Source organism: Macrobrachium nipponense, chromosome 13 (genome assembly GCF_015104395.2).
Source record: "Macrobrachium nipponense isolate FS-2020 chromosome 13, ASM1510439v2, whole genome shotgun sequence".
NCBI classification, from domain to species: Eukaryota; Metazoa; Arthropoda; class Malacostraca; order Decapoda; family Palaemonidae; genus Macrobrachium; species Macrobrachium nipponense.
In genome coordinates, this window is record NC_087206.1 from 54,993,612 (window position 1) to 55,012,981 (window position 19,370).

Sequence of the window (19,370 nt, forward strand, 5' to 3'; positions counted from 1 at the left end):
ATGAGCCACATTCCTTAGGATACCCGTGAAGACTTGCTGGGGCCGTCGAAAGTCCGAAGCAAAGCGCTCGAAATTGAAACACTCTTCCCTGTGACATGAATCTTAGGTATTTCCTTGATGCCGGATGAATTGGCACATGGAAATATGCATCTTGAAGGTCCAGGGATACATCCAGTCCCCTGGACGAAGAGCAGAAAGTACAGAGGAAGAGGTCTCCATCGAGAACTTCTTCTTGATCACAAAGACGTTCAGCGCACTTACGTCCAGAACCGGCCTACCACCCACCCGCCCGAGGCTGGTTGGTACCAGGAATAGACGGTTGTAGAAACCTGGTGAATGGAGATCTTGAACCGGTTCTATTGCCCTTTTCTGCAACAAAAGTTCTACTGCTTGCAGGAGAGCTTGACTCTTGACAGGATCGTTGTATCTCGCTGTTTAACTCCCTTGGAGTTCTTGTTAAGGGAGGTATTCCCTGAAGGGGATGAGGTATCCTCTCTCGAGGATCGAGAGGGTCCAGCTGTCCGCCCTTCTCTTCGCCCAGACTCTGGCAAATTTCGACAGTCTGGCGACTACCGCTATCTGGAGGAGGACTTCTTCTTCATTTTGCCTTCCCATGCAGGTCTCCTGGAAGGTCTTTCTCTGTATCCGGTGTTCTACCTCTAAAAAGGGGTTCTTGAGGAGGAAGAGGCTCCTCGAAAGGGCTGCTGAAGAGGTGCGTTTATCCTTCTTTTGAAAAGGAACCGCAGGCTTGAACCTCTTTGCTGACTGTGTCAGTAAATCCTGTGTGGCTTTTCCAGCTAATGATTTTGCTACATCCCTCACCGTGTCCTGTGGGAAAAGGTGGTTCGAAAGCGGCGAATATAGCAAGGCCGACCTCTGTAGAGGAGATACTGACTTGGACAGGAAAGACCCATACACTGCTCTCTTTTTCAAAACTCCGATCCAAAAAGAGCAGCCACTTCCACCGAACCGTCCATCACCGCTCTGTCCAGACACGATAACACACTCGATAATTCTTCCATCGTGACAAAATTGGGATCTTGGGCTCTCTTGCAAGGGCTCCAAAGCCAGTCCATAAAATTAAAATACCTTCGAGCGTCCTAAAGAGTCCTTTGTTAGTAGATGGTCCAGTTCACACATCCCCCAAGTAGCTTTTGCTGATAGTAGAGCGCGCCTCCTTGAAGAATCTACTAAGGAAGCGTAATCTGCGTCTTGCGATGAAAGGCAGTCCTAAGCCCATAGGTTCCTGGGTATCGTACCATCTTCCAGGTTACCGTGCAACTTTGAAGGAGGGCATGAAAAAAACAGTCTTGCCCGCCTCTCTTTTATCTTAAGCCATTCTCCAAATCCTTTGAACGCTTTTTTCATACTAAGGGGCGGCTGGACGCATTTTTACAAATGAGGATGCCTTTGGGAGACTTTGTGCTCGATAGCAAAGATCTGGAGAGAGGGCGGATCCGCTGGTTGAAGCTTATCTCCGAACTCCTGCAACACAACAACCCCCCCCAAGGACAATCTCTTATAATCAGAGACTACTACATCCACAGGTAATTCTTCATCCGAGACTTCTTCTAAGTCTCCGGCTGCCGGGGATCCTTTCGGAGAGAGCGGTTCTTAGTTGTCGAGGGACTTCTGTCAAACGAAGAAGAACGTCGTCCGTGTGACAAATCCTTGCTACTACAAGGGCGCAATAGAGTTCTTAAATGCACGAGATCTTCTCTCAGGCACCTGTTTCCTACCAGGTGAAGGGCTCCTACTCTCCGAAGAACTCATAAAAGTGCGAAGGGGTCTTACTCTGACCTAAGCTCGTACAAGGCGCCTGGCGCCTACTCGACTCCTGACCGCCTGCTCGACTCCTGGCGTCTGTTAGACCTCCTGGCGTCCTACCCGACTCCTGAACGCCTGCTCGACTCTGAAGCCTGCTTTTGATTCCTGGCGCCTGCTTGACTCCTGGCGCTTGTCGTGACTCCTTGTAGGCTCTTGACGCCTCTCACAAGACTCCTGGCGTTCTGTTAGGCTCTATACGCCTGTAATAATTCTTGGCGCCTACTAGGCTCTGTCAACTATCTATGTTTCTCACAAGCTCCTGCTTCTTAGGCTCTTGACGCCCCTATCCTGATCCTCAGAAGAGGAGTCCGACTCCTGACTTCTAAGAGACGTAGCTGACCGCTTGCTCTGCGAGCGGCTACCGCTGGGAACTTTCGTTTCCTCCATAGATAGGAGAGGATCGTTTAAAGGGATGAAGGAGAGTCTCTCCGGAGACGAGCGCCTGCTAGAGTGAGAAACTTCTCTCCTACCAGGAGAAGACAATTTTGATCTCTTCACTGGAAGGGAGGAGTCTTTCCTTCGAGACGAATCCTTATGTAGAGCGCCTACCAAGGAGGATCTTTGCTCCTGTAGATTAAGCAGGAAAAGCTTTGCCGGATCTTGAGGCGCTGGAGACGGTCTTCTCGCCCTCTTTATAGTCGAAGAAAATCCTCTGGAAATCGCTCTGGGTTGAATCAAAAGCGTCTCCTTACTTTCGGCGCTTACCCAACGAATCTTTCTTCAGAGGACGAGACTTCGAAGCCGAGCTCCATCCACGCCTGGACGAGGAGGAGTCCGACGCAGAGAAAAACACTCTTCCAGGATGCCTTTTCTACGGCTATCCAAGGCAGCCTGGGTCGTTTACTTCAGGTCTGCCGAAGGGACGCCTGATCGTTGGGTGGGGATGCTCCACATCCTCCCTGCGGCTTTTTGACATTCCTCCTCCCCTGGTCCTGGGAGTTTGGAAGCGGTCTAGGCCTAGGAGCAATGCGGAGCCGATCAGACGCCCCTCACCTGCACTGGGGTCATTGTATTCACTGACACACTTTCTACCTTGTGTTTCCATGGCTTTAAAGCTGCTCCTGAAGCTCCCTGATCGAGGATCTCATTTTTTCCATTTCTGAAAATGAACCCCTTAGATTCAACACAGGGAGAAGGGGCTGAGGTTATAGGGAGAAACATCATCTAGTTGTTAATTTCTGATTCAGGTCTCAAAAGAACAAGATCTACTCGAGCTTCTAGCTGACGCTTTCCTAGCTCTATCCTTCTCTCTTTTCTTAATATAAGAAGCTAAATCCTTCCATCCTTGCTCCGAAAGCCCTTCACATTCAGCACAAGTTCTATCAACCGCACATTCAGAACCTCTACTTTACTACAAAGCGTATGAGGATCTACCTCTGCTTTAAACAACCTAGTTCTGCATTCTTCCTTGCACAAACCCTAAAACTTAGGTGTTACTTTAACTTCAGCCATCTTAATAGAAAAAACAAATCCAAGTCCTAATCCAGTCCAAAAATAAGCGTATGAGCCAATCCCGAGAATAAACAAGAGTACTTCACCAAAAGAGTCCAACCAATTCTCGGCAAATGAGCAGAATTCCAATCAGGAGAGACCAAACAACAGTTGTTGCCGCCTCAGCGACAGAGAAAATCTGGCTCAGAAAACGGGAATGGTTGGGATTCCGCCACCCAGCGGCGGGAATGGTAGATCACCTGACCTACGGTAGCGTGTGCCGCGAGTTTTTTGAATTCTGTCGGGACGACGGAGTCTATAGCTAAGTATATATCTGTCGGGTAAGTTGCATGTATAAAAATGACTTTTAGAAAAAAAACTCTCCATTCGATTGGAGGTCTACATCAGGTCTATATATGGTAGTAATCCCAGGTCTTAATATTAAATATCAAGGGAGGAGATAGAATTTGAAAAATGGTTATTTCGGGATAAAATAACGCCCTGGCGTCACAAAACCGAAGATGAGGCGAAAATCATATGCGGTTTGGAGATGTCCCAAGTCACCTTATTAAGTGGTATGAATATCAAAGTCCTGCCCTTAAAAAAGGGCATTAGCCGGCCCGGCCCCCCCCCTTCTTAAACTTGAAATTGCTTAACAATATTTAGAGAAGATACAAGGGGCAGGCCTAAGTGTCTAAATTAGGCCAAATTTCAGGAAACATCCACTGCTCTAGCCTGAGGGCCATCAAAGAAGTAGTAATCATTCAGGTATTCCTGTTCACCTACATGCTAGTAAGTCTAAATGAGTGCTCCTTAAATCCCACAGCAACTGCCGAAATTACGGATGTAAAGGCCATTGTAGGCAGTTTGTTCTTTCTGAATCCCCAATTGCCAAAACACTGTCCTTCCATAATGAATGATCAAACTAATATGTTGTTCATTTCACTCAAAGCAGCAAACTTTTCACAAAGACAGTTTCTGACCAGGAATAAAACTGCTAAGGATCCTGATGTTTTTCCACTACCTGACACCTAAAAAGTTTTACCAGGTGTAGTGTTGACCATTCTATGTTGCATGTAGTGTGACACTAGTTCAAACTCTTTGTGTTGCATGGCAAGGGAAAAAACCAAAACCTGGACGTCAGCTTAGGAAAAAAATGGGCACTTCTTGGTTACAGAGGCCCTCCTACAGTCTTGGCGCCAAAGATGGTTCTGTATTACTTACAAATTTAATGAACATTATTTGTATGCCGTAATTCTTACGCCAAAACTATTCATTAATTGAGAATGATTATCTGAAAAAATCCCCAGTAAGGTCAAGTTTTCTAATAAGGAAAAACCCTTAACATACAGGAAGTTTCCTTCAAACCTAAAATTCTTCAAGAACCACATGCCTCTGACAAGCATGCATAATTATCATAACCAAATCACTATATAAGAATGGGGATATAGAGAATTAAAAATGTGCATAGAAATTGGGCCAGAAGAAGCAACAGGTCCTTGGCCTTTGGAATACTGTTGAGAGTTGGCCAACTTGAATCATTGATTTAGTAAAAGTGTGGTAAGTGGAATACATTCTGCATGTGTACCTCAAGTCTGACCGTTCTTTGGAAAGGCACTAAATCCATGCTAGAAAACCAAAAAGTATGTGGGCAGATACATCCTGTTATTCAGTCTCAAAATGTTGACGAATATCTATAATTGCTTATGGAGCTTGTCCCAGAGAATTACTGCCTGGACCATCATGAAGACAAAGGAAGCTATAAAAGGGAGATTACACAAGTGGATGACAACCAAAAAAGAACCACAACTCCCCTTCACCATCTCCACCATGAAAGGTACTGGTCCCAAGTCCATCCATGAATGTCAGGAGGTTGCAACTATCCATATCCCAGAACCTGAGGTCTGCACTTATCCCCGAAAGGTATATTGTTTGTTTATATGGTGTACGTTGCATGGAACCAGTGGTTATTCAGCAATGGGACAACGGCTTTTACGTGACGTTCCAAGACACGTCGAGAGTGAACTTCTATCACCAGAAATACACCTCTCACTCAATGGAATGGCAGAGAATCGAACCCGCGACCACCGAGGTGAGAAGCAAACACCAAACCAACCACGCCACTGAGGCGCTCCCCGAAAGTTATAAAACAAGAATACCAATAAATACTCCCTTATCGCCTTAACCCGAGCTGCATAATCAGACAGGAAGCGTAAGTTCTCTCACTTCTTCCAAACCGAATCAGTATAAGCATGCAGATTACCCTGCAGTACTAGAAATGAGTTTACTCTCTTCCCTGCTAAATCCCGCGCTGGCGGCGCCAAACCCTTAAAGCTGGCTTCATAAACTCACTGGGCTGGCGCCTCCACCTCTCTAAGCTGACGCAGAGATGAGACAATGTAGCTAAAACTCCATCAGCATGTCTGTCAGTTTCGAGTTAATTTCCCCACAAGGAAGAGAAAGAATGCGAACTCCCAACAATAGATGGTTAAAGGGCCAATAAGCGTTTGTACTGCAAGAGGCGGTCCTCAGCTCTCTGCGACTTAATAAGAGACAAGACGACAAGCAAACGCAGACCTTTAGGGAGATTTGCACATCCGAGTATGAGAAAAGTTACGAAATGCTCTCTAACAGGAGAAAGCATTGGTTCTCTTCTCCAATATTTAGAGGGCGCCAAATTTTGCTAAGACAAATTCTCTAAGAGGCCTCTTTCCTCAACAAAATGAGGATAGAGCAAAGCGTAATGTTGCAACAAACGCAGACCAGCCTGAACGAGTTCCTCCAACTCAATTCAACTCTTCTTCTGCCAGCGGACAACAGGAGGAGACAGCTGCCAACAGGAGGTAAACAAGAGCGCCTAAAGGATTGCTCCTTCTTCACAACCCTTGGCAACAGTAAGTGACATTTGTCAATAGAAGGTGACAGCAGCCGAGTGCTGTATCGCATCCACGACGACTCGATGAAAGGAAGACAGTTTCAAGCGACTCAGAACACGGCCAAGTCTGCACGAGTCTACTACGTTTACACGAGTCAACTGAGGGAATGTAAACAAGGCGCAGGAACATGGGAAAGATTGGGAGGCGGTGGGAGAGGAATTGCGACGACTCTCCCACTTCGTCCGAAAACAAACTTACACACTTGAAAGCATTCCTATATGAAACGTTGTTAGAAAGTTCTGAAGCTAGAATAATATCTAACTTGGAGACAACCTTAGATAGTACAGACAGTGTAGACTTGAAAGAGAAACATTAATCGAGGCAGTAGTAAGAGATTCGCCAATAGCCAAAGAGGAAGCAGGCAAAGAACGAACACAAGAATTACAAAGAAAGAGGAATATGCTAGCAAACGAGAATTTAGAATAACCAAAACATTAGAGAGAGAAACAGTCAACTGAGTCGACATTATGTCGAAATTTGTAAAACTTGCTACAGATACATTCTCTCAATAATACTGTCTATACAGTGGAACCCCCGTACTCGTGTTCTCCAGATTCGTGGACTCAAGTTCGCAGATTTCTCTCAGGAACGTTTCCCCACATATTCGCGGAAAATTTGCATATTCGCGGTATATCTGTGTGAGAAATATCCACAAATTCCTTGTTTTTGTTATCAGTTTCATCATAAAATGCACTTTTTGTGATTAAAAGATTCAAAAAACAAGTATAATAATTTTTTGTGGGTTTTTCTTGAGTTTTCACTAACAAAACAGGCTGTTTTCAGCATTTTTATTGGAGTTCAACTATATTCACTGGGGGGGGGGGGGGGTCTGGTGTGCATCCCCCACAAATACGGGGGATCACTGTGCCTATATTATATATTATTAATTCTATGCATGCTAACACCTCAAACTAGGTGCTGAGGACAGCAGAATGTGCCTACAGATCAAGGATTAACGCTTACCGAAATGGTCCTTATGCGAGTGATTTAAGGTTGTTAGGTGAATGTTTCAACGGTCCTAGGGCGAAAGCTTTAAACAAGATGCAGACCAAGAAAAAAGGGCGAAGTAGGAATTGGACGGCACAGAACCCATCGTCCTGAGAAAGAAACGACCCACCAAGTTGCCATTGGCATTGGACATTACCAACTGTCGCATTGGGCAGTCCTAGGCTTGGGCTGCAAGAAACGACCCAGTTCCCTGGCATTGGACAGCCGTTAGGTTACCAACTGTCGCAGTGCAGTCCTGAGGCTTGGGTTGGGCCTACAAGAAACAAGACCCAGTTCCCTGGCATTGGACATTACCAACTGTCGCAGGGCAGTCCTAGGCTTGGGCTACAAGAAACGACCCAGTTCCCTGGTATTGGACATTACCAACCGTTGCAGGGCAGTCCTAGGCTTGGGCTACGTACAGATGAGGGTACCAACACCTTACTTATAACAGGGAACGAGAAAAAGAGCGCACACTATGGAGGGATTCGGAATGTTCCCTTCACAACCCAGTTCAACTTGCATTAGAACTAAAAATAGGTTTAATGTCATGTTCTAACTTTTCAATACGCTTTTCCTGAACCAAATGGGGAGCAGAAGGCAGAGCTACAAAGGAAGTCAATACTAGCACAACCAAAATGCCTAGTCTGAGTAGGTTCAAGTCCTGACCTAACTAATTGCTTTTGCAATCTATTAGTTTCCCATCTCCTATATCTGACATATTCAGGCATAAATTTCTCAGAACAATTCCCTACATTCTTCACATCTAGTAGTTCCAAGATCACACTGTACCCTTAATGTTGATCAACTTCCAATTTCAACATCCAGGTTATACCAAAGTCATTCCTCCATAATCTGATTTTATTGGTTTTGCTTCTAGTGGAGGATATCATAGGAATATGAAATTACAATACCATATACAGGTGTAAAACAGCCAAACTTCATAGAATACCAACAATTGCCTAACTGCAATGGCGGCAAGGAGAATCCTGACACGAGCTAAAACATTTGAAACACACCTGATTGACAAAAGGTAAACTAGATAAGTCATCAGGGCAACCATTCGATTTTTTGTTTGAATGCCGACTCACCTAATCAGCGCGGAGATATAGCTAACTATTAACAACAGGTAAGATTCATCACAAATAAATAATGGCACAACAATACTTGAAAATATTTTAAATTTCATGAGCTACAGGAGAGAGAGAGAGAGAGAGAGAGAGAGAGAGAGAGAGAGAGAGAGAGAGAGAGAGAGATTCTTACACTATTTTATGAGTTTATATTTTTACTGCATTTTCTCATTTTTTGCTGTTATATAAATCAAATTATAAACACCGCCAAGTCTGTAGGGTACATACAAAGGAACAAACTCAATTCCATGCTGTTAGTGAACTTAGTACAGCCTGTTGTGTTTTGCCTTGCCTGTATTTGAAATAAGTATCTTGAGACGCATATTTATTTTTTTTCTTATATATTTAAACGACCTGTTTTGGGTGACCATTTTATCTTAGCATCTTTCCTTAGAGGAATCTAGCATGAATGAGGTTAAGAAGGCTATAAGGGAGGGCAGACTCTTCTTGCAAGCCTACATACAAAATTAAGTCCCATGTGTGCTTAACATGCAACTTCAAGTATTTCTATCATCATATCAGCCATTCTGAGTTCATTAGCTAACGAATATCTACATCTCCAGTTAAAGAGGCTTGAACCCCATACTAAGAGATACCGAAGCCTTCACACACTTTTCCATCTTTTCTAAATTACAAGTCTGGCCAATACAATCCACAGTGGGTGTGGCCATCATACTTTAACTAAAGGTAACCATTTACTCCACAAACCATAATTGACTTCTGATGACACTGCCACAAACTACAATAATTCAGACCATAAACCCCTGGTGTGAAATTCCTTTCCACCTTGCTAAGAAAAAGACCTTGTTACAATGATAAAGTAGAACTGCAAAATGAGGAAACTCAAACCACCAGAAAGTCAGTAGGTATAAAGTGGATAAAGTACTAATCCAGAGGTGAAAGTGTGAACTTTTTTTTGCAGCAAGTCACGTGACAATTTACAACAGGTTTTTTTTAAATTGTAGGTTTTTTGTGTTACTTCAAAAATTTAACATCCTGACAGAACATGCCTACTACAATAAAATATACAAAATTCGAAGGAAAACATAGCAGAAACCCTTGGCAAAATACTCCAATCATATTTCATACCATTAAAATGCCAGCACATATTTTGAAAGGTCTTCAAAATTCTGCCTGGCAGCCTGGACCCTTGTATTATGAACTTTCACATCATTGATACCGTAAAATAACCAGGTACTGCACTTAATTCCTATTGATATAGGGGAAATAGAAATATGTACCAAATACCAGTAAATCAAGCTTTCTGCATACCATCCACTATTGATGAACTTCAGAAACATGTAAGAGCAATTTCATCCTGAAGGCCAATAAATTTCACTTCCTGCAGAGGGCTCTTTCTTTTTTAATTCAAGTTATGACCAAGAATGTGGATACAATCTAAAATATCTGGACCAACAAACTCACCTCTGGACATCTATGCATAATGGTCTACTTTGGTGCTAACAGTAAATTTGACTGCCTGCCAAGAACAAAGTTCTTCTTAACTAACTAGTATTATTATTCTGAGGAAAAGAGTTGCTCCAAAGCAATTAAATTCCAATGACTTCACTACATGCAATTACTGACAAGCTGTGGAAGTAATATTAGTATATGAAATTTCATTACATATACATAAAACAATTCAATTATTCTTTAACAAAAAACAGGTCCAAATAATAATACCATATCAACGTACCTTCTTGTTTCCTACGAGGATAATGGGGACATTAGGACAAAAGTGTTTAACCTCAGGAGTCCATTTTTCTGGAATATTTTCTAAAGAGTCAGGGGAATCAATCGAAAAGCACATCAAAATAACATCAGTGTCAGGATAGGATAGGGGCCTTAGTCTATCATAGTCTTCTTGTCCTGCTGTATCCCATAGCGCTAGTTCAACCTGCAAACCAAGAGAATTTCTAAGTAATTTTACAACTTCAAACTCATTTGTGAACACACTTATCCTGAGACTCGGATCATTTCTCTCCCTACGAACATGTCTCATCAGGAGGGTGAGCACATGAAGCTGTAAAAATGTGATTAAGCAGTAAAGTAAAACAACCGAAAAAATTACTGCTGCCCTAGGTTTCAGACAATATTTCATTACAATGTATGCCCCATGCACTATTACAACCTGTTAAACAGAATATACTTACTTCAACAGTAATAAAATTTTGAAAATATACCAATTAAAAATTTATTTCCAATTAAATAGTAAACATAGGGTTTTATTTGCTGTTCTGTTGACTTAAGGCACTTTCAACACAGAAGGTTCAAACTGAGTGGAAAAGATTATCTTTCCCAAGAGAGTTAACACAAAGAAATAGAAAACACTTACTTGTTTACCATCAACTTCAATGTCAGCTACATAATTTTCAAATACAGTTGGAACATAAACTTCAGGAAACTGATCTTTGGAGAAAACTATGAGGAGACAAGTTTTTCCGCAAGCTCCATCCCCTACAATGACTAATTTTTTCCGTATGGCCGCCATGAATTCTGAAAATGAAAATTAACTTTTTTATATACATTTGGGAGAAAAATTATGGATGTCCTGAACCGAACCTTACAGTCAAATTTTGTAATCTAAACCTTTATATTTGCAAGCTTCCTTCTATGTCATTTCATCATTATCACGTAGTTTAATCAGGCCAGGGCAAAATAATTACCTATTATGGTGTCTGATATTTGAAATTTCATCTACTAACCCACATTTGCACATAACTGACTGACACTCGACATGCAACCAAACGTACTAGTTCAGATTGAGGAAAAAAAAAAAAAAAAAAAAAAAGCATGGCTGTGGCCTTACAAAAAAATGCGTACGGATTCAAAATGCACATATACTTTCACTCATAGGGCCCCCAGTTATTCTTGACAAATGGGACCGTGTATGTCCTGCATGAACCTTGATGACACTTTTTAGCTCCTGACTCATTTATGTATACACTTAGCCAAGACTCAAATGATTTCTCTCCCTAGGAACCTGCATGCCATCTGAAGGGTGAGCACATGAAGCTGTAATACAGTTAACCAGCAAAGTAACAAAACCAAATAACATTAACTGGTGCATGTAATACAGTTAACCAGCAAAGTAACAAAACCAAATAACAGTAACTGGTGCATAAGTTCAACAATTATCATTTACCAAGGTCACAATGTTGATGGCCAAAGTTTCGGTCTTAAAAGTAAATATGAATGCCTTCTGATCTTAACTGGACAACACCCTTTTAAAAGTCCCAACTACTTGGTACTATTTTCCTGTGAGTAAAAATACTGAAGGTTCCTAAGTTGACCAGATGAAACCGGAGATGATAGGTTAAATTGTGTTCACAGGTGTGATATTCAGAAAAATATTATCTTCCAAAGGGAAAACTCTACTTCCGGTCTAAATTCAAACTTGGACTTATTGAGTCTAGAGAGCGGACATGCGCGTGCGTGCGCACACATATTACTGAATTCAAAAGTACTTCTACCTCAAAGTTACGCAAACGTACCTCACCAATGACTGAAGTCTTCACTTCCTTAAAACTTGCATGGTGAACCAAGCAAGGTGAACAACTGTTATGTTGGGACAGTTCTCATTCAATTGGAAATGGCAAAGTGATATGCTTCTGATTGCCTCGGATATTGCTTTAGATTGTCAGTAACGTGCCAGCACATCCATTGGCTGGTTTATTTGTTGGTTCCTAGGCGCTTACTCCACAAATGGGCACCGTTTCTTGATAACTCTTCTAACCATAAGCAGTATTAGCTTTTTACTCACTGAAAGAGCCAAGGTAGAAGAAAACAACCTTTAAAGGGCAAGTCAACAGATTCTTCTTCCGCAAAGGGGAGTAAAAGTGAAAAATACAAACTATGCATCACTTAAAAACTGTATTACAATCAACCAAATCAGGGATGCAAAATTTTAAGTCTAAAGGAAGAACCAAGACGATAGAAAACAGTAAACCTGCAGATGAAGACAGAACAGTAAATCTGCAGATGAAGATAGTTGATAAATGCCAGAAAAGGGGACAGGGCAGGGAACAACAGCAATGACATCATGGAATGCTGGTGGTAAGTACCAAAAGCTAGGAGAGACACAGGGCTCTTGCATGATGTCACCCCGGAACAACAGCTGGAGCCATTGCACATTTGACTAACGAGGCGAAAACCAAGAGCCCGTTTAATCACAAAAATAGGAAAATTTTTCAAATGGTGACTACTAGTTCAAGGCATTAAGAGGAGAAACAGAGTAGGAGGGGGAGGTCAACATCCAAAACGGGAGAGGATAAAGGGTGAGTAAATGATTGACAGAATTAATGCGCAGCTCAGAAACGGCTAGTCAATGTAATATGTATAATCTCTAGATAACTTTCCAGTTCTCACACATCACTAGCACTCGCTTTTTATTATCCTGTCTATTTTTTTTTGTCACTTCCTATATTTACTTGTATTCAGGTTAACCTCTTGCATATTATATATATATAATATATATATATATATATATATATAATATATATATGTGTGTGTGTGTGTGTGTATATATACATACTTTATTCCTGGTTACTACCATTTCCCTTTTTCTTGTATTAGATGGTTATCTTTATTTTTCTATTTAGGGTGCTGTTTATTTACTGCCGTATCCATTAACTACCCTTGTCTTCATGGGTGAGGTACCTTTCTCTACCCTGAAGTGACATACATAAACTTTTCAAATGTTACATTTGTACCTTACAAAATAAACAAAAACATTCATACCTTCCCAAAATAATTTTCTTATAGTATTTCATTGCAACTCTACTGTTACCAAAATACAACTCTTTACATTATGCACTAAGACTTTCTTTCTTGGTTCATAATCCAAGCTTTGCAGATTTCTCTAGTTGCTCTTTACTGTGCCACATCCTCTATGCTTTTACCACCAAGGAATCATCAGCAAAGAATAAAGTTCGTTATTACTCATTCATTTTTAAAGCCTCGTCTATCTTTTGTTAACTTCCACTTCTTGTTCTGTGCCCTTCCGTAGATCAATTTCTTGTCGCTATTGTAAGTGTTTGCGGTTTCCCCTATGACCTCAGGGTAAATTTTTCCTTCAGTTCTTTTAATACCTCAGAAGCTAAAGCTTTCCTGAAACCCACAGCAGTTACTGGTTTCCTATTTCATAACTTTATATTTTGGTATATATGTGTCATTGTCTTCTTTTCTGTGCGCCCTTCCCCTTCCGCGCTCTCAAATGCCTGTCACTCTGTCTCCTCACCCTAATCCTGGTTCTTTAGCTTCTCAACACCCTCTTTTGTTAACCTTTTTGGTTTTTTTTTAATAGTTTCTATTTCATACTAGTAAAGTTTTCTCTGAATTAGCTTTACTCTTACAAAATTCAGGCTTCAGTCCATCCAGGTACGAGGCTTTCCATATGTCTTCCCATGAAGTTCCTAACTTTAGATTATCAATAGTTTGGTTTTTCCAAGGGCTTTACTAAATACTGTAATATGTGTCTCCTATGTTATTCTACTTTTAAGTGAACCTCCCAATTCTAACTTATTTCCATACTCTCGTCTTCTTGTCTTTGTTCATCTTTGTTCAATACTAAATAAATTTCATTCGCATGTTCACTATATTTATACAATGGTTTTCACTGTGTCAACTATTTTATTTGGTTTGATCCTTAGCTCATTACTGAGATGTATTATTTTACAAAATTTTCTTCCATACTTCACCTTTACTTCACATTTTAACTTAGTTACCTTAACTGACTGATGATTACTTCCATTTTCATTTGTTCTTAATTGTCTTTCTTCTTGTGACCTTAATCTTTAGCTTCTTTTACTCTCTTCTTGCCTTCTTCCTTTTTCTTTGTAATATTTTAATTCCTTTCTTTCTACCATACACTACTAGGATAAAGTTCATGGGAATTGTTCTGGCCAAATTCTATCATACAATAATGCACACTAGGGTAGATCTATATAACTAGGGTAAAAAACCGCATGGTACAGGGGTGGACCATGTACGATCAATGTGTACAACCCCAAGAAAAGTACATAATAACGCGTCCTGACACCAGAGTAGAGGTCTTTAGCTCCGTTTCTCACAACAACAAGTCGCGTCTGATGCCCATCTCCGATGTCAGGACGCGTTATAATGTACTTTTTTGGGGGTTGTACACATTGATCGTACATGGTCCACCCCTGTACCATGCGGTTTTTTACCCTATTCCGTAGCGAGCTAGACTATAGCAGTTGCCTTTTTTCTATGCAGTTTTACTTTCTGAACAAGAATTTAAACTAATATCTATCCAGCCGACTAATTTCCCTTTGAACTCTATCCTATGGTGAAGGGGACCCAATGGGAATGCAGGGTTTTGGGTGGGGTAAAACACTTGGGAGAATAATGCCGTTCAACTCTATCCTACGGTAAGGGGGACCGACGGGAACGCAGGGTTTTGGGCGGAGTAAAACACTTGGGGGAAGGTTTTGTCGTGTTATTGTGTTAAATTGCCATAGTCTAGCTCGCCACGGAATGCTTGTATAGAAATACCGACTAACCCTACAGATCAAACCCAACAATCGAATCAGAAATGGGACATTATTTGAGGAAGTCTGATTGAGGAAGTTTGATCCGAATTTGGTAGATCTAGGGTACTTATCCGCGGCGGCCTAGGTAGACTATGGCAGTTGCTGTTTTTCTATGCAGTTTTACCTACTGAACATGAATTTTAAGTAATAATTATTCAGACGACTGTAATTAATCGCCCGGGGGCCAGTACTAAACACGGCGAAATACATTGGACGCCCCAATCCCTAGTGGATGTTGTATCTGGGGTTACGTTCCTTGCAGTCTGTGCGGACTGCTTCTGAAGAAATACCCCGAATTCTACCCTAGTTTTTATGAAAATCACTTTTTTGAAAATATAATTCACTTTGACATTACACCACAATAAACGGAGCGCTTACAGTTCAGTTGACCACGGGTTTCGTCTGCTATGGAATCGGCGGAGCAATACAAACAAGATGGCGGACGCTTTGTTTTGGCGCCCGGTTTAAAAACCCCGAAACCTATAAAAACGATAATGGGGGACCCTTTTGGGAACCGGGGTTTTTGGGTGGGGGAGTACATACGAGTAAATGAAAACGGTAATGGGGGAGCCATTGGGAAACCGGGGGTTTTGGGTGGGGGAAAACCCAGATGACGACAACGAACACGAAAAACAACAAAACCCTAGCAGACGAAACCCGTTGCCAAGTAAACTGTAGGAGCTCACGTACCAACAAAAATGTAGGAGGTCCCGTCACCCGTTGTGTTAGGCTAACCAAACGACGGCAATGAACACTAAAAACCACGAAACCCTAGCAAAAAAAAAAAAACCAGTGGCCAACTAAACTGTATGAGGTCCCTTTCCAACGAAACTGTAGGAGCTCCTGTCCCAACTAAACTGTAGGAGCTCCGGTGATCGTAACCAAACGATCCAACCTAACCAAACTTAGGCCGCGTGCCCTTACCTGGCCGGGGGGCTTCGCCCCCCTGGACCCCCCAGTATAGTATATTAAGTGATTGCTACCTAACCAAAGGAACCAACCTAACCATAGTTAGTCTCCACGTCCTTACCTAGCCGGGGGGCTTCGCCCCCTGGACCCCCCAGTATAGTATACTAACACTGATGCTACCTAACCAAAGGAACCGACCTAACCAAACTAAGTCTGCATGTCCTTACCTGGCCGGGGGGCTTCGCCCCCCTGGACCCCCCGGTGAAGTAAGTTAACAGTTATAAATATCTAACCTATATAACTTGTCCATACATATGGCTGGCACCCGTATATCCTTACTGATAACTAAACAAGATGAATATTTCCGAGAATACATTGGTTAAAGTCAAGGCCAAATTGTTTGCTCGAACACATGGACTGCGTTCGAACACGTGGACTTCTAGCGGACGTGAATGTTCGGATGTGTTGAGCGTCCCTGACTTCAGCAAAGCGGAAATAACAATGGCGTGCTTAATTTTGTCAAAATAATGAAAATAACGTGCATTTACATTGATAACCTTACCTTGGAGATGTTGCTAGTCGTCCGATGATTGGCCAGGTCCCCCCCCCCCCCAGAAATAAAGAACTTAACAAGAGAAATCGGAGTCGCTGAAATCTTCTGGGTAGAGGATTTTTTTTTTTCTTTCTTGGCGGGACGGTTGTTGTCCGAGATGACTGAACAAGGGGAATTTGTGGACGAGGCACGGGTGGAGTGACGAATCCGTTTGTACAGCGGGAGCGACGTCTCGTGATTGTTTGTTTTCAGCGATATTGGCCTTCAATTTGGCGGGTGTTGAAACTACTTTATTTAATTGATATACACGTTTAATTAAATCTAAGAATGCTTTAAAAGGACAATCGACTTGAGTTAGGTAACGTTTTTTTACACAATACATAGCGAAATATGAATTATACAAATTTTTTACTGTACCACTTCTAGGTAAGACATTTCGTTTCAAAACCCGCCACTAAAATCCCCCAGTAGGCCTGTTTTCATTAAATAAGTGACTAGGGATCGTTCGTCTTGACACAAAATGTAAATGTCTTCCAGCGTGACTGGAACGGCGGCAGCGAACGCCACGTGTGCGGAACAAGACAAATTGTCGGCAGAAGACATGATGAAACACTGAACTGGCTGAGAAGCAGGAACAGACTGAAGGGTCGAGGAAGGTCGAGAAAGGTCCGTTCCAGCTACTAGCGGATAACTAGTACCTGGAAAATATGTATCGAAGAATGTAAAAAAATGTAGGTCATACAGATGAGTTGGGCAAGGAAAGAAATATCGAATAATGGGGAAAAAAATGTATCCTACAGAGTTATGTTGGCACGGGTAAGGGTAAAAACTATCGTGGGCAAGAGTCAAAATATCGAATAATGAAAAAAAAAATGGAACTCCTGCAAATTAGTTGGGCAAGCATGGGAAAAAAAATAGAATAACGAAGGGAAAAAAATGGAGCTCTTACATTTCAGTTGGGCATGGGTGAAAATAAAGAATACTGTAAATTAAATTGGAGGTCCTAAAGATTAGTTGGGCAAGATTAAAAATATCGAAGAGAATCGGCTTTCATGTTGATGCATGCTCGGGTTCGGTCCTGTGGGTTGGGTTCGGGTTTGGTCGGCTGGGGTCGGGTTTGGTAGGCTGCGGGTCATCTGCGAGAACTACTTACTTGGCGGAGGGATTATGGACCGGGCAAAATGGTGTTACACGGTCCGGTCAACTAAACTGTAATCTACCCCAATAAACCATACCTTCACCAATGCAATGTTAATTAAATAACCTTCAGCATACTTCAACTACAGGACAAAAATCCCGTGGTCTAGACCCACTGACTAAAACTGGGTTAGGACTTTAAGCTAAAGAAACAATAGCCTACACGGACACAGGAGTAGGATAACCGAGGTTAATCTTGAATGACACTACTAAGTACTCTAACTTGGCCTATGGCAGCCTACATTGAGGCCATGATCTACCCCCGGCAAAATGAATTGTTTACCTGCGTGAAGGATACTTTACGGTATCAGAATCAGAATTAGGCCAGCTCCCCCATTCAACAATGCCTTGACTAACCTGTGGTAATATAGGTTACTGGGGCCAGGTTACCCAAACTAGCCTAGCCTGGATAGGGTCAAACCACCGCCGATGACTTCTAGTCTTACCCAAAATGAGGCTGTCTTGCCTGCACACCTATACATCGATAACCAACCAACCTAAACTTCACCGGCACACACACGCAATTCCACTCAAGGGAATCAATCACCGCACCAGAAATGCGTCGAGGGAAGCCGTTCTGAAAATTTCCCCGAAACGGGAAACGCCCCAAACTCAGTCATTAATAAAGTGCTATGTAGTTACCGTTGTTCCACACTTTCATTTCTCCTTACCAACCACTCCAAACTCTCCGATATACGCGGATCAAGAGATGCAGATGAGCACTCCAGCCTCGCTATGGTTTCCTCCGAGGGGCAGCAAGCTCTAATCCTTCTCCTCCTTCACCAATGGTCCGTCCAACAGGTTATCGTGAAACCGTTTCAAGGGCCTATTTCAAACAATGGCGTTTCGGGCGTCTTTTTTGCGGGAAAAACACATTTGAGCACTCAATTCACAAGAAATTATAATGAATAAACACTTAACAGATCTTTGAGGATCGTAACGATCCTCACACAGGCTGCATTTGCGGACGTACCTCAGAAAAATAAAGGGTATTCGCAGAGGAGTAGGCCAGGATCCAATATGGCTGCTGGGCCACACCTTTGGGGGAGAAGGAATGCGTGACGTCACTCCCACAATCCAACCCACAAGACAAATGACAAACGCTGTTTAAGATTGTTTGTTAGGATTCTTTTCATTAAATTTTTTAGATCACAGTCATTTTCCGCGACTTTAAGTATTATCACAACCTTTAAAAAATTATAAAACAATGTGATGAAGCCGAACATAAATATTCAAATCTATCACGGTCGCAGGACCTCAGCTGTGATCATGACTCATGAGTCATTTCGAGTCAGTAGCAATTTATCTCCCGATCATACAATTTTGGCATTCCTTTCTTTCTTTAAACTTTACTCTGAATGACAGCCCATCTACATGTGATCATCATAATAAAGTGATATACTGTATTCGTAGCAAGAAAGTTACACGTAAAATCAGCAGATCGTGAATTCATTGGCTCAAAGGAAAACTGTGACTAAGCATATCTCTCTCTCTCTCTCTCTCTCTCTCTCTCTCTCTCTCTCTCTCTCTCTCTCTCTCTCTCTCTCTCTCAACAAATTAAATACCTTGTTATTTGGCGTTATATACGATAGCTTTCTATTTCACTGTTTTTTCTACTTGTCAAGATGAAAGAAAACAAGAATCAAATTCAATTATACTTCCGTAGTAATTTAACAACTACGACTGCACAAATTAAACACATCTGCATGATTCTTTGTGAGATGATTACGGGAATATGTCGATTACTCAGTTACTTGGATAGATAGACACAGAAGGAAGAGACCTAATATGGGAAAATTAACCACTTGGCCCTTTTAGCTCTACTGAAAAACTGAATTCTTGCCTC

At 41.9% G+C, this 19,370-nt stretch overlaps 1 protein-coding gene across 1 annotated transcript in view; it reads right to left on the reverse strand.

The window, feature by feature from the left end:
- LOC135225791 (ras-like GTP-binding protein Rho1) overlaps positions 1 to 19,370 on the reverse strand; it is a 210,325-nt gene that overhangs the window by 6,965 nt on the left and 183,990 nt on the right. Inside the window, 2 exon segments of the mRNA XM_064265271.1 lie at positions 10,008 to 10,208; positions 10,647 to 10,807. Of these exon segments, the coding sequence (XP_064121341.1) occupies positions 10,008 to 10,208; positions 10,647 to 10,807 (362 nt within the window).